Raw genomic sequence first — 18,804 nt, forward strand, 5'->3', positions numbered from 1 at the left:
TGGGGCACGGGAGCTATTGCTATGATCAAAATGTATACATTACTAAGACATTCTAGACGGACTATCGAAAGGAAAACGAGTATTTAAGATTATAACTTCAATCTATCAATATCTATCAATCGCACTATAACTGTGGTATTTGGAGTAATCTAGAAACATCATAAAACGTTCAAATATTGTTTTTTTGCAAATATGAGTATCAATCTTGGTATCAAATGGTTATGTACATCAAAAACGTAAGAAAACGTCTAAATCTAATGTTTTCACATCAACTTACATCAGAAATACGTTTGAATCTAATCTATTTACACATCATAAAACATCTAAAAACGTTTTAAATTAATGTCTGAATTTACGTCAACATACATCAGGAAACGTCTGAATCTAATGTTTTTTACATCAACATACATCAGAAATACGTTTGAATCTAATGTATTTGCACATCATAAAACATCTAAAAACGTCTAAAACAAATATCCGAATTGACGTCAACACACATCAGGAAACGTCTAAATCTAATGTTTTTAACATCAACACACATCAGAAATACGTTTAAATCTAATGTATTTGCACACCATAAAACATCTGAAAACATCTAAATCTGATGTCTTAATTTACATCAATATACATCAGCAAACGTATGATTTTAATGTTTTTTACATAAAAATACATCAGAAAAACGTTTGAATTTAATGTTTTTCTACATCATAAAACATCTAAAAACGTTTTAAATTAATGTCTGAATTTACGTCAACATACATCAGGAAAAGTCTGAATCGAATGTTTTTTACATCAACATACATCAGAAATACGTTTGAATCTAACGTATTTGCACACCATAAAACATCTGAAAACATCTAAATCTGATGTCTTAATTTACATCAATATAAATACATCAGCAAACGTATGATTCTAATGTTTTTTTTACATCTACCTACATAAAAAAAAAACGTTTGAATCTGATGTTTTTGCACATCATAAAACATCTGAAAACGTTCTAATCTATTGTTATTCTACATCAACATACAAAAGAAAAACGTTTGAGTTTTATGTTTTTTGCACATAAAAAAACATTTGAAAACGTCAGATTTTGATGTTTCGGATTATATGCTTGACATCAGAAAAACGTTTGATTTCCTGATGTATACATTATGTTACCTTGCATAAACACATCTGAATCGTAATGTTTTCTAATGTTCAACATCAGAAGTACATCAAACCTTGATGTTGATGTATACATCGAAATTTAACGTCAGGCCAATGTAAATTTTTATTCGGGAAGCTTCTCCGGGATTTTTTTTGCAGTTGTTCCTCCTGAAATTCTTCCAAGTTCCTCCGAAAATTCTTCCAGAAGTTTTTCCGGGAATTCTTCCTGTAGTTCCTCCGGGAATTCTTCCAGGAGTTCCTCCGAGAACTCTTTCAGGAGTTCCTCCAAGAATTCTTTCAGAAATTTATCCAAGAATTGTTCCAGAAGTTCCTCCGGGAATTGTTCCAGGAGTTCCTCCGGGAAATTGTTCCAGGATTTCCTTCAGGAATAGTTCCAGGAGCTCCTCCGGGAATCCGTTCAAGAGTTTTTTCGGGAATTGTTCCAGGAGCTCCTCTGGGAATAGATCCAGGAGTTCCTCCGGGAATTCTTCCAAGAGTTCCTTCGGGAATTCTTCCAAGAGATCCTCCGGGAATTCACCCAGAAGGTCCTCAGGGAATTGTTCCAGGAGTTCCTCCGGGAATTGTTCCAGGAGTTCCTCTGGGAATTGTTCCAGGAGTTCCTCCGGGAATTGTTCCAGGAGTTCTTCCGGGAATTGTTTCAGGATTTCCTTCAGGAGCTCCTCCGGGAGCCGTTCAAGAGTTTTTCCGGGAATTGTTCCAGGAGTTCCTCCGGGAATTGTTCCAGGAGTTCCCCTGGGAATAGATCCAGGAGTTCCTCCGGGAATTCTTCCAAGAGTTCCTTCGGGAATTGTTCCAAGAGATCCTCCGGGAATTCACCCAGGAGTTCTTCAGGAAAATGTTCCAGGAGTTCCTCCGGGAATTGTTCCAGGAGTTCCTCCGGGAATTGTTCCAGGAGTTTCTCCGGGAATTGTTCCAGGAGTTCCTCCGGGAATTGTTCCAGGAGTTCCTCCGGGAATTGTTCCAGGAGTTCCTCCGGGAATCGTTCCAGGAGTTCCTTCGGGAATTGTTCCAGGAGTTCCTCCGGGAATTGTTCCAGGAGTTCCTCCGGGAATTGTTCCAGGAGTTCCTCCGGGAATTGTTCCAGGAGTTCCTCCGGGAATTGTTCCAGGAGTTCTTCCGGGAATTGTTTCAGGATTTCCTTCAGGAGCTCCTCCGGGAGCCGTTCAAGAGTTTTTCCGGGAATTGTTCCAGGAGTTCCTCCGGGAATTGTTCCGGGAGTTCCCCTGGGAATAGATCCAGGAGTTCCTCCGGGAATTCTTCCAAGAGTTCCTTCGGGAATTGTTCCAAGAGATCCTCCGGGAATTCACCCAGGAGTTCTTCAGGAAAATGTTCCAGGAGTTCCTCCGGGAATTGTTCCAGGAGTTCCTCCGGGAATTGTTCCAGGAGTTTCTCCGGGAATTGTTCCAGGAGTTCCTCCGGGAATTGTTCCAGGAGTTCCTCCGGGAATTGTTCCAGGAGTTCCTCCGGGAATCGTTCCAGGAGTTCCTCCGGGAATTGTTCCAGGAGTTCCTCCGGGAATTGTTCCAGGAGTTCCTCCGGGAATTGTTCCAGGAGTTCCTCCGGGAATTGTTCCAGGAGTTCCTCCGGGAATTGTTCCAGGAGTTCCTCCGGGAATTGTTCCAGGAGTTCCTCCGAAGATTGTTCCAGGAGTTCCTCCGGGATTTGTTCCAGGAGTTCCTCCGGGAATTGATCCAGGAGTTCCTCCGGGAATTCTTCCAGGAGATTCTCCGGGAATTTTTACAGGAGTTTCTCCGTGAATTGTTCCAGGTGTTCTTTCGGGAATTCTTCCAGGTGTTCCTACAGGAATTCTATCAAGGATTCTTCAGGAATTCCTTCAGGGATTCTTCAGGAATTCCTTCAGGGATTTTTCAGAAATTTCTACAGGAATTCCTTCAGGGATTCTTCAGGCATTCCTTCAGGGATTCATTAGGAATTCCTTCAGGGATTCTCCAGGAATTCCTTCAGGAATTCTCCGGGATTTCCTTCAGGAATTCTTCAGGAATTTCTTCAGGGATTTTCCTGAATTCCTGGAGATTCCTCCAAGAATTTCCTCCAGGATTTCCTCCGTGAATTCTTTTAGCAGTTTGTCCAAGAATTCTTACAGAAATTCCTCCGGGAGTTCTTCCAGAAGTTCCTCCGGGAATTCTTCCAGAAGTTCCTCCAGGAATCCTTCCAGAAGTTTCTCCGGGAATTCTTCCAGAAGTTTCCGGGAATTCTTCCAGAAGTTTCTCTGGGAATTCTTCCAGAAGTTCCTCCGGAAATTGTTCAACGAGTTCCTCCGGGAATTCGTGCAGAAGATCCTCCGGGAATTCTTCCAGAAGTTTCCGGAAATTCTTCCAGAAGTTCCTCCGGGAAATCTTCCAAGAGTTCCTCCGGAAATTGTTCAACGAGTTCCTCCGGGAATTCGTCCAAAAGTTCCTCCGGGAATTGTTCCAGAAGTGCCTCCGAGAATTCTCCCAGAAGTTCCTCCGAGAATTCTTCCAGATGTTCCTCCGAGAATTCGTTCAGGAGTTCCTCCGGAATTCCTCCGGAAGTTCCTCCAGGAATTATATCAGGAATTCCTCCGGAAATTCCTCCAGGAGTTTCTTCGGAAATTCTTCCAGGTGTTCCTCCACAAATTCCTTCGGAGATTCTTCAGGGATTTTTAGGATTTTTTTCAGGGATTTTTCAGGAATTCCTTCAGGGATTTTACTGAATTCCTGGAGATTTTTCCAGGATTTCCTGCGGGAATTCTTTCAGGAGTTTGTCCAAGAATTCTTCCAGGAGTTCCTCCCTGAAGGACTTCCAGGAGTTCCTCCCTGAAGGACTTCCAGGAGTTCCTCCCTGAAGGACTTCCAGGAGTTCCTCCCTGAAGGACTTCCAGGAGTTCCTCCCTGAAGGACTTCCAGGAGTTCCTCCCTGAAGGACTTCCAGGAGTTCCTCCCTGAAGGACTTCCAGGAGTTCCTCCCTGAAGGACTTCCAGGAGTTCCTCCCTGAAGGACTTCCAGGAGTTCCTCCCTGAAGGACTTCCAGGAGTTCCTCCCTGAAGGACTTCCAGGAGTTCCTCCCTGAAGGACTTCCAGGAGTTCCTCCCTGAAGGACTTCCAGGAGTTCCTCCCTGAAGGACTTCCAGGAGTTCCTCCCTGAAGGACTTCCAGGAGTTCCTCCCTGAAGGACTTCCAGGAGTTCCTCCCTGAAGGACTTCCAGGAGTTCCTCCCTGAAGGACTTCCAGGAGTTCCTCCCTGAAGGACTTCCAGGAGTTCCTCCCTGAAGGACTTCCAGGAGTTCCTCCCTGAAGGACTTCCAGGAGTTCCTCCCTGAAGGACTTCCAGGAGTTCCTCCCTGAAGGACTTCCAGGAGTTCCTCCCTGAAGGACTTCCAGGAGTTCCTCCCTGAAGGACTTCCAGGAGTTCCTCCCTGAAGGACTTCCAGGAGTTCCTCCCTGAAGGACTTCCAGGAGTTCCTCCCTGAAGGACTTCCAGGAGTTCCTCCCTGAAGGACTTCCAGGAGTTCCTCCCTGAAGGACTTCCAGGAGTTCCTCCCTGAAGGACTTCCAGGAGTTCCTCCCTGAAGGACTTCCAGGTGGAATCCCTGAAGGACTTCCAGGTGGAATCCCTGAAGGACTTCCAGGTGGAATCCCTGAAGGACTTCCAGGTGGAATCCCTGAAGGACTTCCTGGTGGAATCCCTGAAGGACTTCCTGGTGGAATCCCTGAAGGACTTCCTGGTGGAATCCCTGAAGGACTTCCTGGTGGAATCCCTGAAGGACTTCCTGGTGGAATCCCTGAAGGACTTCCTGGTGGAATCCCTGAAGGACTTCCTGGTGGAATCCCTGAAGGACTTCCTGGTGGAATCCCTGAAGGACTTCCTGGTGGAATCCCTGAAGGACTTCCTGGTGGAATCCCTGAAGGACTTCCTGAAGGAATTCATGGAGAATCCTCGAAGGAATTCCTGGTGGAATTCCTGAAGGACTTCCTGGTGGAATCCCTGAAGGACTTCCTGGTGGAATCCCTGAAGGACTTCCTGGTGGAATCCCTGAAGGACTTCCTGGTGGAATCCCTGAAGGACGTGCTGGTGGAATCCCTGAAGGACTTCCTGAAGGAATCCCTGGAGAATCCCCGAAGGAATTCCTTGAGAATTCCCGAAGGAATTCCTATAGAATCCCTGAAGGAATACCTGGAGAATCCCCGAAGAAATTCCTGGAGAATCCCCGAAGGAATTCCTGGAGAAACTCGTGAAAGATATCCCAGAGGATCTAGTGTAAGAATTCTTGGAGGAAGGAACTGGTGGAATTCCCGGATGAACTTCTTAAAGAACTCTCAAAGAAACTCCTGCAGAAATCTCCGAAGGAACTCCTGGAAATATTCTCCGGGGAACTCCTGGAAGAATTATCGGAGAAGTTCTTGGTGGTTAACCTGGGGGAATTTGAGGATCAACTTTTATAGGAACTCACGAAAAAATCCCAAGGGAATTCCTGCAGAAATCTCCGGAAAAACTCCTGGAAGAACTCTTGGTGCAACTCTTCCCGGAGATATTCCTCGAAGAATTCACAAGGAAACTGCTGAAATCCCCGGAGGAATTTCTGGAAGAACTCCCGGAGGAGATTTCAACTTTTTTCGGGAGTTTTTTTATGGAATTCTTCCAGAATATGTACGGAATCTCCCGAGGAGTTCTTACGGTACTCCTCCAGGAGCACCTCCAGAAGACATTTCCCAAAGAATTCTTGAAGAAATTTTCAAACAACTTCTGGAATAATTCTCGAAGAGTTTCTCGAGGAATTCCTGAAGAATGCTAGATTCCCGGAAGGAACTCCTGGAAAAAATGGAAAAAACTTCCTGATGGATTTCCGGAAAAAAAACTCCTGATGGATTCTCGGAAAGAAATCCTGATGGATTCTCAGACGGAACTCCAGGTAAATTCCCAAAGAGATACCATGCATTTCTGGAACGATCTCCCCAGCGGGAAAGCCTGGAAGAACTCAAACTGGGAACTCTTGAGAGAGGAATCCTAAGCCAGAACTCCTGAAAGAATCCCCAGCAGTAACTTCTAGAGGAATCCCTAGCGAGACGGGAACTCTTGGAGGAATCATTAGAGGGAACTTCTAGAGGAATTCTTGGTGGGAACTGCTGGTGAATTTTCGGAAGAAACTCCCCAGCGAGAACTCCAGGAGGCATTCTCAGCAAGAGCTCCTTGAAAAATCCCCAGCGAAACTCCTGAAGGAATAACCAGCGGGAATTCCTGGAGGAATAATCTTCTGGTGAAATTTTCAGCGGGATCTCTTGGAGGGATCCCCAGCGGGAACTCCTGAAGAAATCCCCAGCGCGATCTCTTGGAAGCATCCCCGGTGGGAGCTTCTAGAGATATCCTCGGTGGTAGTTTCTGTATTTCGCGGTGGAAGTGCTGGAGGGTTCCTCTTTGTGGAAGTTCCCGGTTGTTTATTTCTAGAGGAGTCCGCGATGGAAACTCCTTGATAAATTCCCGGTGTGATCTTCTGGAACAATCTTCAGCGGGAGCTCCTGGAGGAATCCCCATAGGGAAGTTCTGGAGGAATCCTCGGTGGGAACTCCTGCTGTATTTCCGAAAAAAAAAAACTGCTGGAGGACTCCCTAGCGATAGTTCTTGGAAAAATCCACAGCGGAAACTCCTGGAGGAATCCCCGGTGGGTGTTTCTAAAAGGATTTCACGATGGGAGTTGCTGGAATAATCCTCTGTGGAAATTCCTGAAGATCATCTGAAAATCCTCTTGCGCTTTTATCCACCACCAATAAACAAATAAATACTCCTGGGGAATTGTCCAGCATTCCTTAACGGGGTATCCTTCTGGGGAATTCTCTAGCAATTTCAACCGTATCTCCCGGGAATCGTTCCATCCAAGAATTTGCTGGAAATTTCTGCCACCACTGCTTCTTCCGTGAAATCTTCCTGCAGTTCATGCCACAGATTTCTTCCGCAATTTCTTCGGAGAAACCTTTCAATCATTCCTTACGAGGAATTCTCCAGTAGTTCCTCTCAGGGAATGCAGGATTATTCTAAAAATACACAAAATATTGGCACCCGCCGCAACGTCCTCAATAAATTTGCTGTCTGTTATTGTTTACACAAAAATAGACCAAAAAATAGAACAATCGGTGCGTTCGCGCGCGGTTTGTTCTATTTTCTTTGGTCTATTTAATTTGGAACGGTCCAAAATTGGTATAAATTTGGACCAAAAAATGGACCACCAGTGAAGTTGCCCTAAGCTTTACTATCAAACTGTTATACGATTGAGATGTGAGTAGAAATGTTGGCCACAAAATTGGGCGATCTTCATCGGTATCTGTCATTTGTATCGATGCAATCATCGAAATTCGGCATCGGCATGAAAACAAAAACGCAAAACGTCATCCTGGCAGCAAAAGTCGTGCGATTTTCCCAAAAATAAATAAAATTTTATTTTAAACTAAAGTTTAGTGGAATCCATAGTTTGTAATAAATGGAAACTCAGCCAGAAAAAGCCGCGCCTGAAGTTAAAACTTCCCCCAAAATGGATGCCTTGGCTGCTCGCCGTGAGGCCCGGCGGAAACGCATTCTTGAAAACTCCAACAATCGTCTGACCAAGATAACAGGCCGAGAGCACAATGAACCACCTGCAGGTGAGTTGCAAGGTTTGCTTCCATCCGCGGCGATGTAATGATATGTGACATTGAATATTTGCAGTGGATTTCACCGTTAAGCCACCGGACGTAATCTACCCGGACCCGGAAGTGGAGCGAGATGAATACACGCATCCGGAACCGCATCTGTTTGGTGGCTCAAACCTACCAGAAGGATTCCCCAATTTAGCAAACGGTGACATATTCTCCCTGCTGAACCCGCCTCTCGGCGCCGAGCAAAGTGGTGCTTTTTCTGCGGCACAACCACCCCCAGTCCCGGACACCCCCCTAGTTAAATTCCTTCGCAGTCGCGTGCACCTGGCCCTGATGGCCATACTGGTCTATCTGCTGTTTGCCAACGATCTGCAGCACCTGATCGGTGGCAACGTATTCATCCTGTTGCTCGGCTGGGAAGCGATCGAGGTCTTTCTGCTGAAAACCTACGAAAAGCGTTCGTCCTTCCTGGATGTGGTCTTTCTGCTGGGAGGCATCTCACAGAAATACTCGCAAATTGGCCTCAAGTTCATCCAAACCATCAACAAGGTACTGAAGGATGTGACCTTTTTCGTGTTTTTCTTCGTGGTCACGCATCTGCTGTGGAGCCGATTTGTGCTGGGGATCGAGCTGAGCTACGTCCTTGGGTACGACAAACTGGAGAAGGAAGCAGGACAAGTCGTTTCCTAGGCAGAGGTAAGTTCGAGCCTTATCAGATTTAATTTGTTCTTTTGGAGATTCACTTGGATGGGAAAGTTTATTTTGTTTTCGTTGGTTTTTAATCTATTAAAATAGTTGTAACGTTTTTTAAGAGGCGATGAGGATGCCCTCCTTTTCCCGTGAGTCACGTGAATTCATCAAAAAATTGATCCCAATCCGGCAGAAAAAGCCCTGTCAGGAACAATCGATACGCTGTAAGGTAGAGTAGAAGTAGAAGGGAAATCAGATTAGCGCTGAGAGGGATACTGAAATTAAGCGTAAATCCGGTCACAAATGTTAGCTAGCTATCACACAAATAACGGGCCTGCAACAAGGGCGCTGCACCACGATGCTTATGATGATGTTAGTTGCGCATTAAACTGAGTCGCGGATACTTTTTGGACTATGCCGTACATTAAAATATGTTCTCGTTATTGATCCGAACCTTCCATAAGTTTTGTTCTTATTCAATGCATGTACAGAATACGTACCGTTCAGAGCACTGATTAAACACTTAAATTCTTCCAGAGATATGTGCAAAAGAATATTAATGAAATCCAGGAATTCCTCCAGATATTACTCTACGGATTTTTCCAAAAACTTCTCTAGATTTTCCTTCAGGAACTTCTGCAGGAGTTTCTGGATAAATTCCTGGAGGAATTCTTGAAGAAGTCTCACATGGATTTCCTAGAGAAATTCCCGAATAAATCCCTAGAGAACTCTCTTTTATGCTCCTAGATAAACCTCAAATGAATTCAGAGAGGAATTCTTGGAGAAATACCCGGAGGAATCCTTGGTGGAATCCCTGGAAAACAATCTGGAGGAATCCTTGGGGAATCTTAGAGGAATTCTTGAAGCTATCTTCGGAGGAATTTCTGGTAAAATCCCTGGAACAATTCCTGGAGAAATGCCTAAAGAAATTCTTAGGAAAAACTCTGGATAAATTCCTGGAAGAAATCTCTGGAGGTATTCCTGGAGAAATTGCTGGAGTAATCCCTAGAGGAATTGCTGAAAGAATATCTGAATGAACTCCTGGAGGAATCCTTAGTGGAGTTACTAGTGTTGGAGCTAGTCCACCATGGCCACGAAGGCCATAGCGAGGCTAGCTCCGTCGATGCCTGTTTCTAAATTACAATGAAAATAAAACGCTAGACACCTTCCATCAAACTAGACGGCTGCCGACTGATACCTCAATCAGCAACCGCCACTCTCTTTATTCCATTCAGGTATATACAATTTAACAATCTTCTTCCATAATAATATACCTCTACCATCTCTCCAACAATTGTACTTACCAACCAAACATGCTGCCGTTCACGTACCTGAAGGTTCGACGCTACCCGAGCGTTCAACGCTACCTAACTTCCAACACTCCTCCTTAGCGTCGCAACCTTCGAAACACGATCACCTCCTCCTGGCTCGAAGCTCCTCCTCACTCCAACGCTTGGCAAGTGGCCCAACTCCGACGCTTGCACCAGCTCTACACCAGTTCCGAGCTCCGACCAGGTCCATCTCCGAGCTCCACCTTCATGTTGTCTTCCGGATCACTCCTCCTGTCGCCAACCTCTTCGTCCAGATGCGACCACCGAGCTGCATCCGATCCAACAATCCTCGAGCTCCGTCCGGTGACCAGCCAGCAGTCATCCAGTTGACCCGTATCGCCAACATTCCCATGGATCCTGTCCTTCGTTGCAGCCAATCCATCCGCCCAAGGATCCCGTGCGGCGACTCCGCGACTTATGCGGCCGATCCTTCTCCCGGTCGATACGTGCTGTGGAACACGCTCCTGGGCCCATAACCTGTTGGAGGCTAGTCCACCATGGCCACACAGGCCATAGCGAGGCTAGCTCCGTCGATGCCTGTTTCTAAATTACAATGAAAATAAAACGCTAGACACCTTCCATCAAACTAGACGGCTGCCGACTGATACCTCAATCAGCAACCGCCACTCTCTTTATTCCATTCAGGTATATACAATTTAACAATCTTCTTCCATAATAATATACCTCTACCATCTCTCCAACAATTGTACTTACCAACCAAACATGCTGCCGTTCACGTACCTGAAGGTTCGACGCTACCCGAGCGTTCAACGCTACCTAACTTCCAACAACTAGAACATTCCTTGAAGGGAGCCTTCGATAAATCCCAGCGGGGGATCCCGGGAGGAATTCCCGAAGGAATCCCTGTGGAAATTCTTGGCAGAATCCCTTGAGGATTGACTGAAGGAATCCCAGAAAGATGTATTAGAAAAATCCCTGGATGAACTCCTGGAGAAACCCTTGGAGGAATGTTTGGAGAAGTCCCATAGAACTGCCTGTGGGAACTCCTGGAGGAATTCCTTAAGAAATCTCTATAGAAATTCTGGATTTCTTGGAGGAAAAATCCCTGGATGAACTCCTGGAGAAACCCTTGGAAGAATGTTTGGAGAAGAACTATAGAACTGCCAGTGGGAACTTCTGGAGGAATTCCTTGAGATATCTCTATAGAAATTCTGGATTTCTTGTAGGAATCTGTGGATGAATATCTAAAAGAACTCTTAGAGGGATTTCTGGAGCAATTCCTGGAGGAGTTCCTGGTAAAATTCCTGTAGGAATTCTTGAAGGAAGAACCCCTGGAGTATTTTTGGAGGTATCTATGAAGGAAAATCTGAAGAAACTCCTGGTGAAACCTCTGGAGAAATCTCTGGATTAATTGCTGGGGGATTCATAGAGAAATCTTGGAGTAATTCATGAGGGAATTTGTGGAGGATTCTCTAGAAGGATCCTTGAATAAAAATACTAGAGGAATCCCTTGAGAAATTCCTGGAATATTTTCGGAAGAATTCCTGGAGAGATCTCAGATAACTTCCTGGAGGAATCCCTCGAAAAATTTCTGGAGGAACCGTTAATGCCAAATGTGTTAGTTTTTCTTAGTACAACAGGAAGGTTAAGCGAATTCCTATAAACATCTTGATTTCGTGGCCGTGCGGTTAGCGGCGTCAGTCGTCTAGGCATTTCATAACCCTCGGAGTGTCGGTTCGATTCCCGCATCAACTGGTGAGAAGTTTTCGTCAAACGGAATATTCTTCACTGCTTCGTTGCTGACCGTTGTTTCAGTACTGAGTGTCCGTTCGTTCTGTGCTATCTGTAGTTGAATACACGGTGTAGGATCTCCTTAATGTTGGAACTTCCGACGGAACAAGCTATGCGGCGGACCAGGATTGAGACCGGGTAAACAGGAAAAAAAATCGGATCAGTACCGCTGATGGTCGTACAGGAGTTTTCCAGGTTTTTTTTCAAAAGGGGAATTTCAAAAATTTATAATTCAAAAACAACCCCAAATTTTAGTTAAATTTATATACTTTTCAAAAACTATACAAAAATATCCTCAAAAAGAAGTACAAGTTAAATGTGTAAGCCTCCACGTCTCCACACAAGAAATCCCATCAAATATGTAGCTCTTTTCTTCCAAGTACCTTTTTTTCTCACATCGAACAACACCAATGCCTCGAAAAGAAAACAAAGGTCGTCATTGCAATATATCTAGTCTAGATTTTTCTCAGAATTCTTTTGGGTTAATTGCAATCGGAGTTTTGAAACTTGACTTGGATATCTGTTATACACTCCCGATCAAAAGTTTGGGGTTACCCCCTCAAAAACATGTCATTTTTTTAGGCCCATAACTTCGCCAATTTGCGATCATTGCAAAGATAATAAGTTAAAGAAACTTTGACATTATTTAAAAGAAACTTTTTCAAAAAAAAATTGTATGTAAACTTAATTCAAAGTTGCCAAATTTTCTAAAAAATGAATATAAACTTACGGCAGTGTCGCTGGAAATTGGGTCGACCAAATTTTAAGATGAGAGCGGTAATATAACCCAATTTCTATTAGCTTTCAACTGCTTTTTACAGAACTTAATTAAAAAAGCTAGAAAAAAAAATTAAGTAAATTAATCCTTGATGTCATCGACCAAAAGTTTGGGGTCACCCCTCAAAATGATGTATCGGCCAAAAGTTTGGGGTCACTATCGTAAAACATGAAAAAGTGATTTGTTGATATCTTTGTCATCTTCCATTCAATTTTAATTCTCCTTGGCTATACCCCAGTCCGTGCTGGTTGTGGGGATGCAGAGATGATCTCGGTCTTTGGTAGCAACAACCAGCACACGCTAACATTCCTTTCCCTTCCCAGCTGACTATAAGGACGTGGCCGGCGCCGTTATTGATCAAAAATGTATGAGCTGCTTAAATTGCACTTTGAGAATAAGTGGAGTGTCCCAGCCCTTATTGATTTGGAACTCAGTGCAATTGGTACCAGCTCAGATCAATCACTGAGGAGTAACCATTGACATGTATAGTCAAACTTGATCGTTTTTGATTGATCTAATAACTTCCTCAGAGATTTTTTGGTGTTCTCCCCACAGTTTCGTTCAGAATGCCTGCAGGAGTTTTTTAGATGGTCTCTGCGGGGGTACCTCCCTTGATTTTCAGAGGTTTTCTCAAGTTTCTCAAGTTTCTGGATTCCTCTCGGAGATCGTTCCAAAACTTATCCAAAATTCCTTAAGGAATTTCTCTAAGTTGTTTTGCGGTATAGCTTTCCAATAGTTTCTCTCAGAATTTTTGCGAGGTTCATGCAGAAGTTCTTCTAGGGATTTCTTCTAAAGGGTCTTCCGATGTTTTTTTTTATATCCTCGCGATATCGAGAAGGCATTCCCTCAAAAGCAATCCTGCTTGGGTGTTTTCTTGAATATCGAGGGTGCCTTTGACAACGTGCCTTCCGATGCCATATTGGAAGCCGCACGGGGTCATGGTACATATCTCCAATGATTTCCAATTGGATTCACCAAATGCTCAAAAATCGACATCTCTTCGCGACATTATTGCGTCAAGCGGCGATTAGGAAATTGATTGTTTGTGGATGCCCCACAAGGGGGAGTCTTAATGCCACTTTTGTGAAATCTCGTAGCAGATACGCTATTGAGGCAACTCAATAAAAGCGGTTTTCCTACTTACACACTTAGGCCAGTGGTACCATAGACTAATTTCAGTAGTAGTACACAGGTTCAAACTCAAGAACTCAAGAAACAACATCAGACACTAATGAAAATTCGATCGAGTCAAACAAGATGTTTGAGCATTGGTTTCTTTTCGGACAAATATTTGACCCTGTGTACTAGCAGCTTTAGTTTCATGCACCAAGTTGGGCTGTGCGGATCTCGGTTTCTGAATTTTAACCGAGTCTCAGCTAACAAACTGGTTGGTTGCTTGGCAACGATGTATGTTATACTGATTCTCGGCATTTATTAGCTGAGATCTCATGAAAACATTTAGCTGACTACTCGGCTGTGCAAATCTCGGCATAAATACGTAAACTGAGATTCATTCGGCATTATAAATTAAGTGTGTATGGTTTTGCCGACGACTACCTAACATTTTTAGTCGGTTAGCACATTACAATAACCAGCCACAGAAATCCAATGTCGCGACTGTTCGTGTGACTAACATCTAGTTTGCCTCGCCCTTACAGTCTCTCTCTCTCTTCTTGGCGTAACGTCCTCACTGGGACAAAGCCTGCTTCTCAGCTTAGTGTTCTATGAGCACTTCCACAGTTATTAACTGAGAGCTTCCTCTGCCATTGACCATTTTGCATGTGTATATCGTGTGGCAGGCACGAAGATACTCTATGCCCAAGGAAGTCAAGGAAATTTCCTTTACGAAAAGATCCTGGACCGACCGGGAATCGAACCCGTCACCCTCAGCATGGTCATGCTGAATACCCGTGCGTTTACCGCCTCGGCTATATGGGCCTTACAGTGTCAGTAGCGGTACTCTCTCTCTCTCTCTTCTTGGCGTAACGTCCTCATTGAGACAAGCCTGCTTCTCAGCTTGTTCAGCAGTGTTCTATGAGCACTTCCACAGTTATTAACTGAGAGCTTCCTCTGCCAATGACCATTTTGCATGTGTATATCGTGTGGCAGGCACGAAGATACTCTATGCCCAAGGAAGTCAAGGAAATTTCCTTTACGAAAAGATCCTGGACCGATCGGGAATCGAACCCGTCACCCTCAGCATGGTCATGCTGAATACCCGTGCGTTTACCGCCTCGGCTATATTTGCCTTTTCATAACTTTTGAATTTCTCTGCCAATTTTCATGAAATTTTCACAGAAGGTAGTTGATTATGTGTTTAGTATGCTGTAAAATTTTATGAATATTTTTAAAGTGCTTTCAATAGTACAATCGAAACAATAAAGGGTGGTGACTAATAGGGTCCTAAAATGAAAAATATTTTCCCGGTTTTGCTGCATAATACGAAAGAGCATGCTTTTCTGATCTCAATGGTATTTTTTCCGAAGTTGAACAGTGACAGAATAGTTAATAAACTCGAAAATAAAATATTGATAAGCAGGTCTTGTTTGACATTCGAGGTCAACCTTGACGTAATGAAAGTGAAACGGCGTGTTGCAAAAGACATCACATTGGCTCACTTTTGACAACAAATCTGCCGGTGGAAGCATAATTGCCCATGTGCATTTTTGGCAATATTGAGATTTTGCAGCCCATGACCATGTATCGTGGGGTACTATCATATGGGGAAATAAAAATAGGTAGTTTGTTCCGAAAATTGTTGAAAAAATGCATGGCCGATTTGTAACATTCCTAAAAGTGGACGCATAAGCGTCACGTTTCATTGTAAATCTTATGGAACTATAAAATCGCTTCAAAACAAAAAAATAGTGCTCAAATTAAAAATTGGTTGATGTTAGAACACGATTCAGCACTTAAGATCCCATTAGACATGACAAATATTTGGCCAAACAAGCCCAACAAATGACCAACACAACGTGAATCATAGCAACCTTGGATAAATGTCGGGCTTGAATGGCAAATATTTGTCATAACGACAAGCAGTCTAATGGCACCTTTATACTTTATAGTTGAGACAATTTACTTTTTTCGAACTTTGGACGCGATTTTCTCGATTGTCTGTTTTTGCACATGGGACATTTATGCGTCCACCGGCAGAAATGCTTCTGTTTGACATACACGGTAAACAACATTTACCCAAAATTTAGTGCTAAACAAGGAGTGTTGCAAAACTTCTTATTTTTTTTGAAAATACATTTTATGGGCTTTACCTAATAGGAATACTTAAAAAATGAGTAAACATGTCGTTTTAAACAATGCTTGATCGAATTATGCAGAAATGGAGATAGGCCTTAAGGAGCCTATTGCTGTCTGAGCGTCTAAAATCACGTTCAGTCCCAACACATTTTACGCCTAAAAAAAAATGTTGATAGTGCATCGCTTTTTTGAAATTTTGCCTATGCAACAAATCATTTAATGTAGATTTTGAGCTTTGTGTTCAAAATTTCAGCCATTTCCTTTACCAAATTCATAAGTTACAGCGCTGACAAGCAAAACTAGGGGCTGTACAAAATTCAATGGCGCACATTCTTTTCTTTCATTGCTTACAACAAAAAGTACTGCAACGATTGACATGAAATTTTGTAGGTGAAATGCACACATCTTAGGATATTATTGGGCCAAATTTGGGCAATTTCAATGTATCTATTGCACAGTTACAGCTGTATTTCGATGTCCCGATTATTGCGGATACAGGCTTTAGGAATCCGGAGGAATCTCCGGAAGGAATAAAAAAAGTATTCCATGAAATATGGCATGGAAAATACGGAAGAAATCCTGCGAGAAATGATGGGAGGCATTCCAAGAGGTATTTCTAAAGTTCCAGAGAATAAACACTGACGGAATTTTTGGAAAACATCCTTGTAGATTCATTTCAACTACCAGATTCATATCAACAATGTACTGAACTTTATGGACTCTATTTCTGCATAGATCTAGAAACAGTAAGCTTTCTAAAAATATTTAACGCCTTTGATTAATAGTCAACAGAATTGTGCCCACCTCTGGCAACAGCCCTGTCGTATGTAGCAGCCATTTGGAAATGATAGAAGTGAAGGACGAAAAATGAGAGAAGAATACCTAAATGCAAAAATATGATGTGGTATTTGGGATCGAATCGAATGAGGTTATTAATTGCTAAAATGACACATTAACTAAATCTCAAAACTACAAGCCATTAGTTTTATTTGACGATTAAAACGAGGGTAATATGGCATTGATCGATCAAACTTATGTTACACACTACAAAAGGGCTGTTAATGATAATCCATTTCCCATTAAGAAAGGACAGTGATCGATAGACAAAACAAATCCTCTATAAATGCATATACTCCTCTTTCAAAAATACAACCATAACGTAAGAAAAAGAATCGCACTGTCCTTCCTTCGGGTCCAATGTCAAAACTTGAACATCGATTTCAATCGGTTAACGATACCCTTATTCTGCTGTGGTTGCTGCTGCTTCTCGCTCTCGCTTCGTTTTGGTTCCGAATGTACTGCATTCGTCTTAACGTTACTGCTATTATCGGGCTTACTGTCTACTAGTGTCTCTACTTTGGCCGTTTCTCCCGTATCCCTATCCAGTGGTTTCGCCTCGTGAAGCTGGGCTGTCTTGTGATCGATAGGTGCTTCCGGATTCTTTGATGTTAGGGATTCTGCTGCTGCTACTGCATGACGATGGTCGTCTGGATAGGGACACCCGAGTTCCTATTTCGGGGCTTTCGTTTTAGCCTCTTTGGCCGCTAACGATCCCGGCGGCAGGATCAGATGTTTGCGACGAATCACATCCAGATGATCTCCAGCTATCATCTTCTCCTCCCACTTTTCGACTTCCTCTCGATATTTCACCAATGCTTCCGCTGCCTGCGCATTGTAGGGTGCTTTGTCCGCATCGCTCAGTTGGGCCCACTTTTGTGCCAATAGCTTCAGCTGTTGTTTGTTCTCTTCCTTGGACAGGTTCTTTGGTTTGCGGTCGGCGATATACAGCAGGAATCCATTCAACGGTCGTTTTGGCCTTCCGAGATCTTTCAGTTTCTTTCGGTGCTCTCGTTTGGCTTTCTCTTCCGATTTCTCCGACCGTGCCTGGTAATATGACAAGAGGCATAATTGTTAGATTACATAGGAAGACTTCCAGCTTGGTTAAGGTTGCGTGAACCCCTTCCTTCTTACCTGACGGATATCCTCCCGCTGCTGATCGGTCAGCTGACTTAGGTACTTGGCATTCTTCTGCAGCCAGACGGTCTGCTCCTTTTTGAATTCGTCCTCGTGCTTCGCCTTCGCAGCCGAATCCAGCATCTGCCACTGGACAGCGGCCAGTTTGGAAATGGCCGCCGGGGATGCGTCGGGATTCTTGGCCTTCAGGCTAGGACGAACGGTCTGGAGGAACCTTAGGTAAGCATTGACGGGACGTTTTGGCTTTTCTGGAAGCGCCGAGCCGGTGCTGGCCGGATCAGACAGCTGTGTCGTTGTCTGGAAGTTGGCGACCAGCTGATACGATGGTAAAGATGTTCTGGCAGGAAGCGAATGCAAGATATCAGTTTACAAATCGGAATCACATAACCTAAGGGAGAAGCTTCAGTGTGGGGGGCTACGCTTTTACCTGGAGCTGATTCGCAGCCTCGAAGAGTTGAACAATCGCACCAAGTTATTAACCTGCATCGTAGCTTTTTAACTTTAGTTTACCGATATATTAATCAATTTATTCGCACTGTTTTCCAATAATCCACTAGAAATAATGCGTGATTTTGGTGATTTTAGAAAGAATTGAAAATATTTTGACTGATGCTGACAGATTCGTGCTTTGTTTACTTTTTTTGTGCGCGTTCAAACCGACGAGGGGTGATTCGTTCAATTCCACACTGAACGAAAATGTCCTTAATATTTTTTAATAAAAATTATGGAAATATGGGAATATATTGTATACATTAAGTTTATTGCATTGCTAAATAATATTAACTAATAACTGGACTGCGACAGAGGGCAGAATCTTAAATAAATGTGCGATATTGGATCAAATCGTTCCGGTGTCTTCAGGCTCAAGCATCCGTCACATTCTGGAAAGTTCAGCCGAAGCGCGTGGTTGCAAAACAAATTCGCTAAGAATTTCGGTGTGATTTAATACGTGAAATCGCGTTAAATACTAGCTGAATACACATTTGTGGAAAGAAGAACTATCATTTTATGAACAAAAAGTGAAATAAGTGTTCAAACAAGCGTAAAATCGGAAAAAAGTTAGAAAGAAAGTGAAACGAGTGCCACGGACGCCATTTTGGCGGACGTGAGAAACAAAATGGAGAGCGTCAAACGGAAACCACCCTATGTTTCAAACACACCGGGACTAATCAATGGAGCACAGGAGAACGACTGGAACATGATCGTCGGAGCCGAAGGAGGAGAAGGATCGAAGTTTCATGCGAGCGACAC

General features: G+C 43.5%; 2 protein-coding genes across 2 annotated transcripts; one reads left to right on the plus strand and one right to left on the minus strand.

Moving 5' to 3' along the window:
• The first annotated feature begins 7,500 nt into the window (after positions 1-7,500).
• Positions 7,501-8,921, plus strand: LOC115258560 (uncharacterized). The gene is made up of 2 exons (XM_062847495.1): positions 7,501-7,779; positions 7,844-8,921. Exons 1-2 carry the CDS (start codon positions 7,620-7,622, stop codon positions 8,461-8,463), a joined length of 780 nt encoding a protein of 259 aa, XP_062703479.1. The 5' UTR covers positions 7,501-7,619; the 3' UTR covers positions 8,464-8,921.
• A 7,615-nt stretch (positions 8,922-16,536) lies between these two features.
• LOC109405873 (transcription factor A, mitochondrial) lies at positions 16,537-18,188 on the minus strand. Its single transcript, XM_019678932.3, has 3 exons — positions 17,981-18,188; positions 17,551-17,890; positions 16,537-17,463 (listed from the first exon to the last, which is right to left on the minus strand). Exons 1-3 carry the CDS (start codon positions 18,037-18,039, stop codon positions 17,089-17,091), a joined length of 774 nt encoding a protein of 257 aa, XP_019534477.2. The 5' UTR covers positions 18,040-18,188; the 3' UTR covers positions 16,537-17,088.
• Positions 18,189-18,804: the final 616 nt, after the last annotated feature.

This window comes from Aedes albopictus, chromosome 2, assembly GCF_035046485.1.
Source record: "Aedes albopictus strain Foshan chromosome 2, AalbF5, whole genome shotgun sequence".
In the NCBI taxonomy this organism is placed as follows: Eukaryota; Metazoa; Arthropoda; class Insecta; order Diptera; family Culicidae; genus Aedes; species Aedes albopictus.

What these genes read in the sequence shown, in the direction of transcription:
- LOC115258560 (XM_062847495.1), top strand. Translation starts at nt 7,620, where the DNA reads ATGGAAACTCAGCCAGAAAAAGCCGCGCCTGAAGTTAAAACTTCCCCC. An exon ending in GCACAATGAACCACCTGCAG is followed by an intron (nt 7,780 to 7,843) that starts GTGAGTTGCAAG and finishes GAATATTTGCAG; the next exon opens with TGGATTTCACCGTTAAGCCA.
- LOC109405873 (XM_019678932.3), bottom strand. Translation starts at nt 18,039, where the DNA reads ATGCAGGTTAATAACTTGGTGCGATTGTTCAACTCTTCGAGGCTGCGA. An exon ending in AGGCTGCGAATCAGCTCCAG is followed by an intron (nt 17,891 to 17,980) that starts GTAAAAGCGTAG and finishes GCTTCCTGCCAG; the next exon opens with AACATCTTTACCATCGTATC. An exon ending in AGCGGGAGGATATCCGTCAG is followed by an intron (nt 17,464 to 17,550) that starts GTAAGAAGGAAG and finishes TCATATTACCAG; the next exon opens with GCACGGTCGGAGAAATCGGA.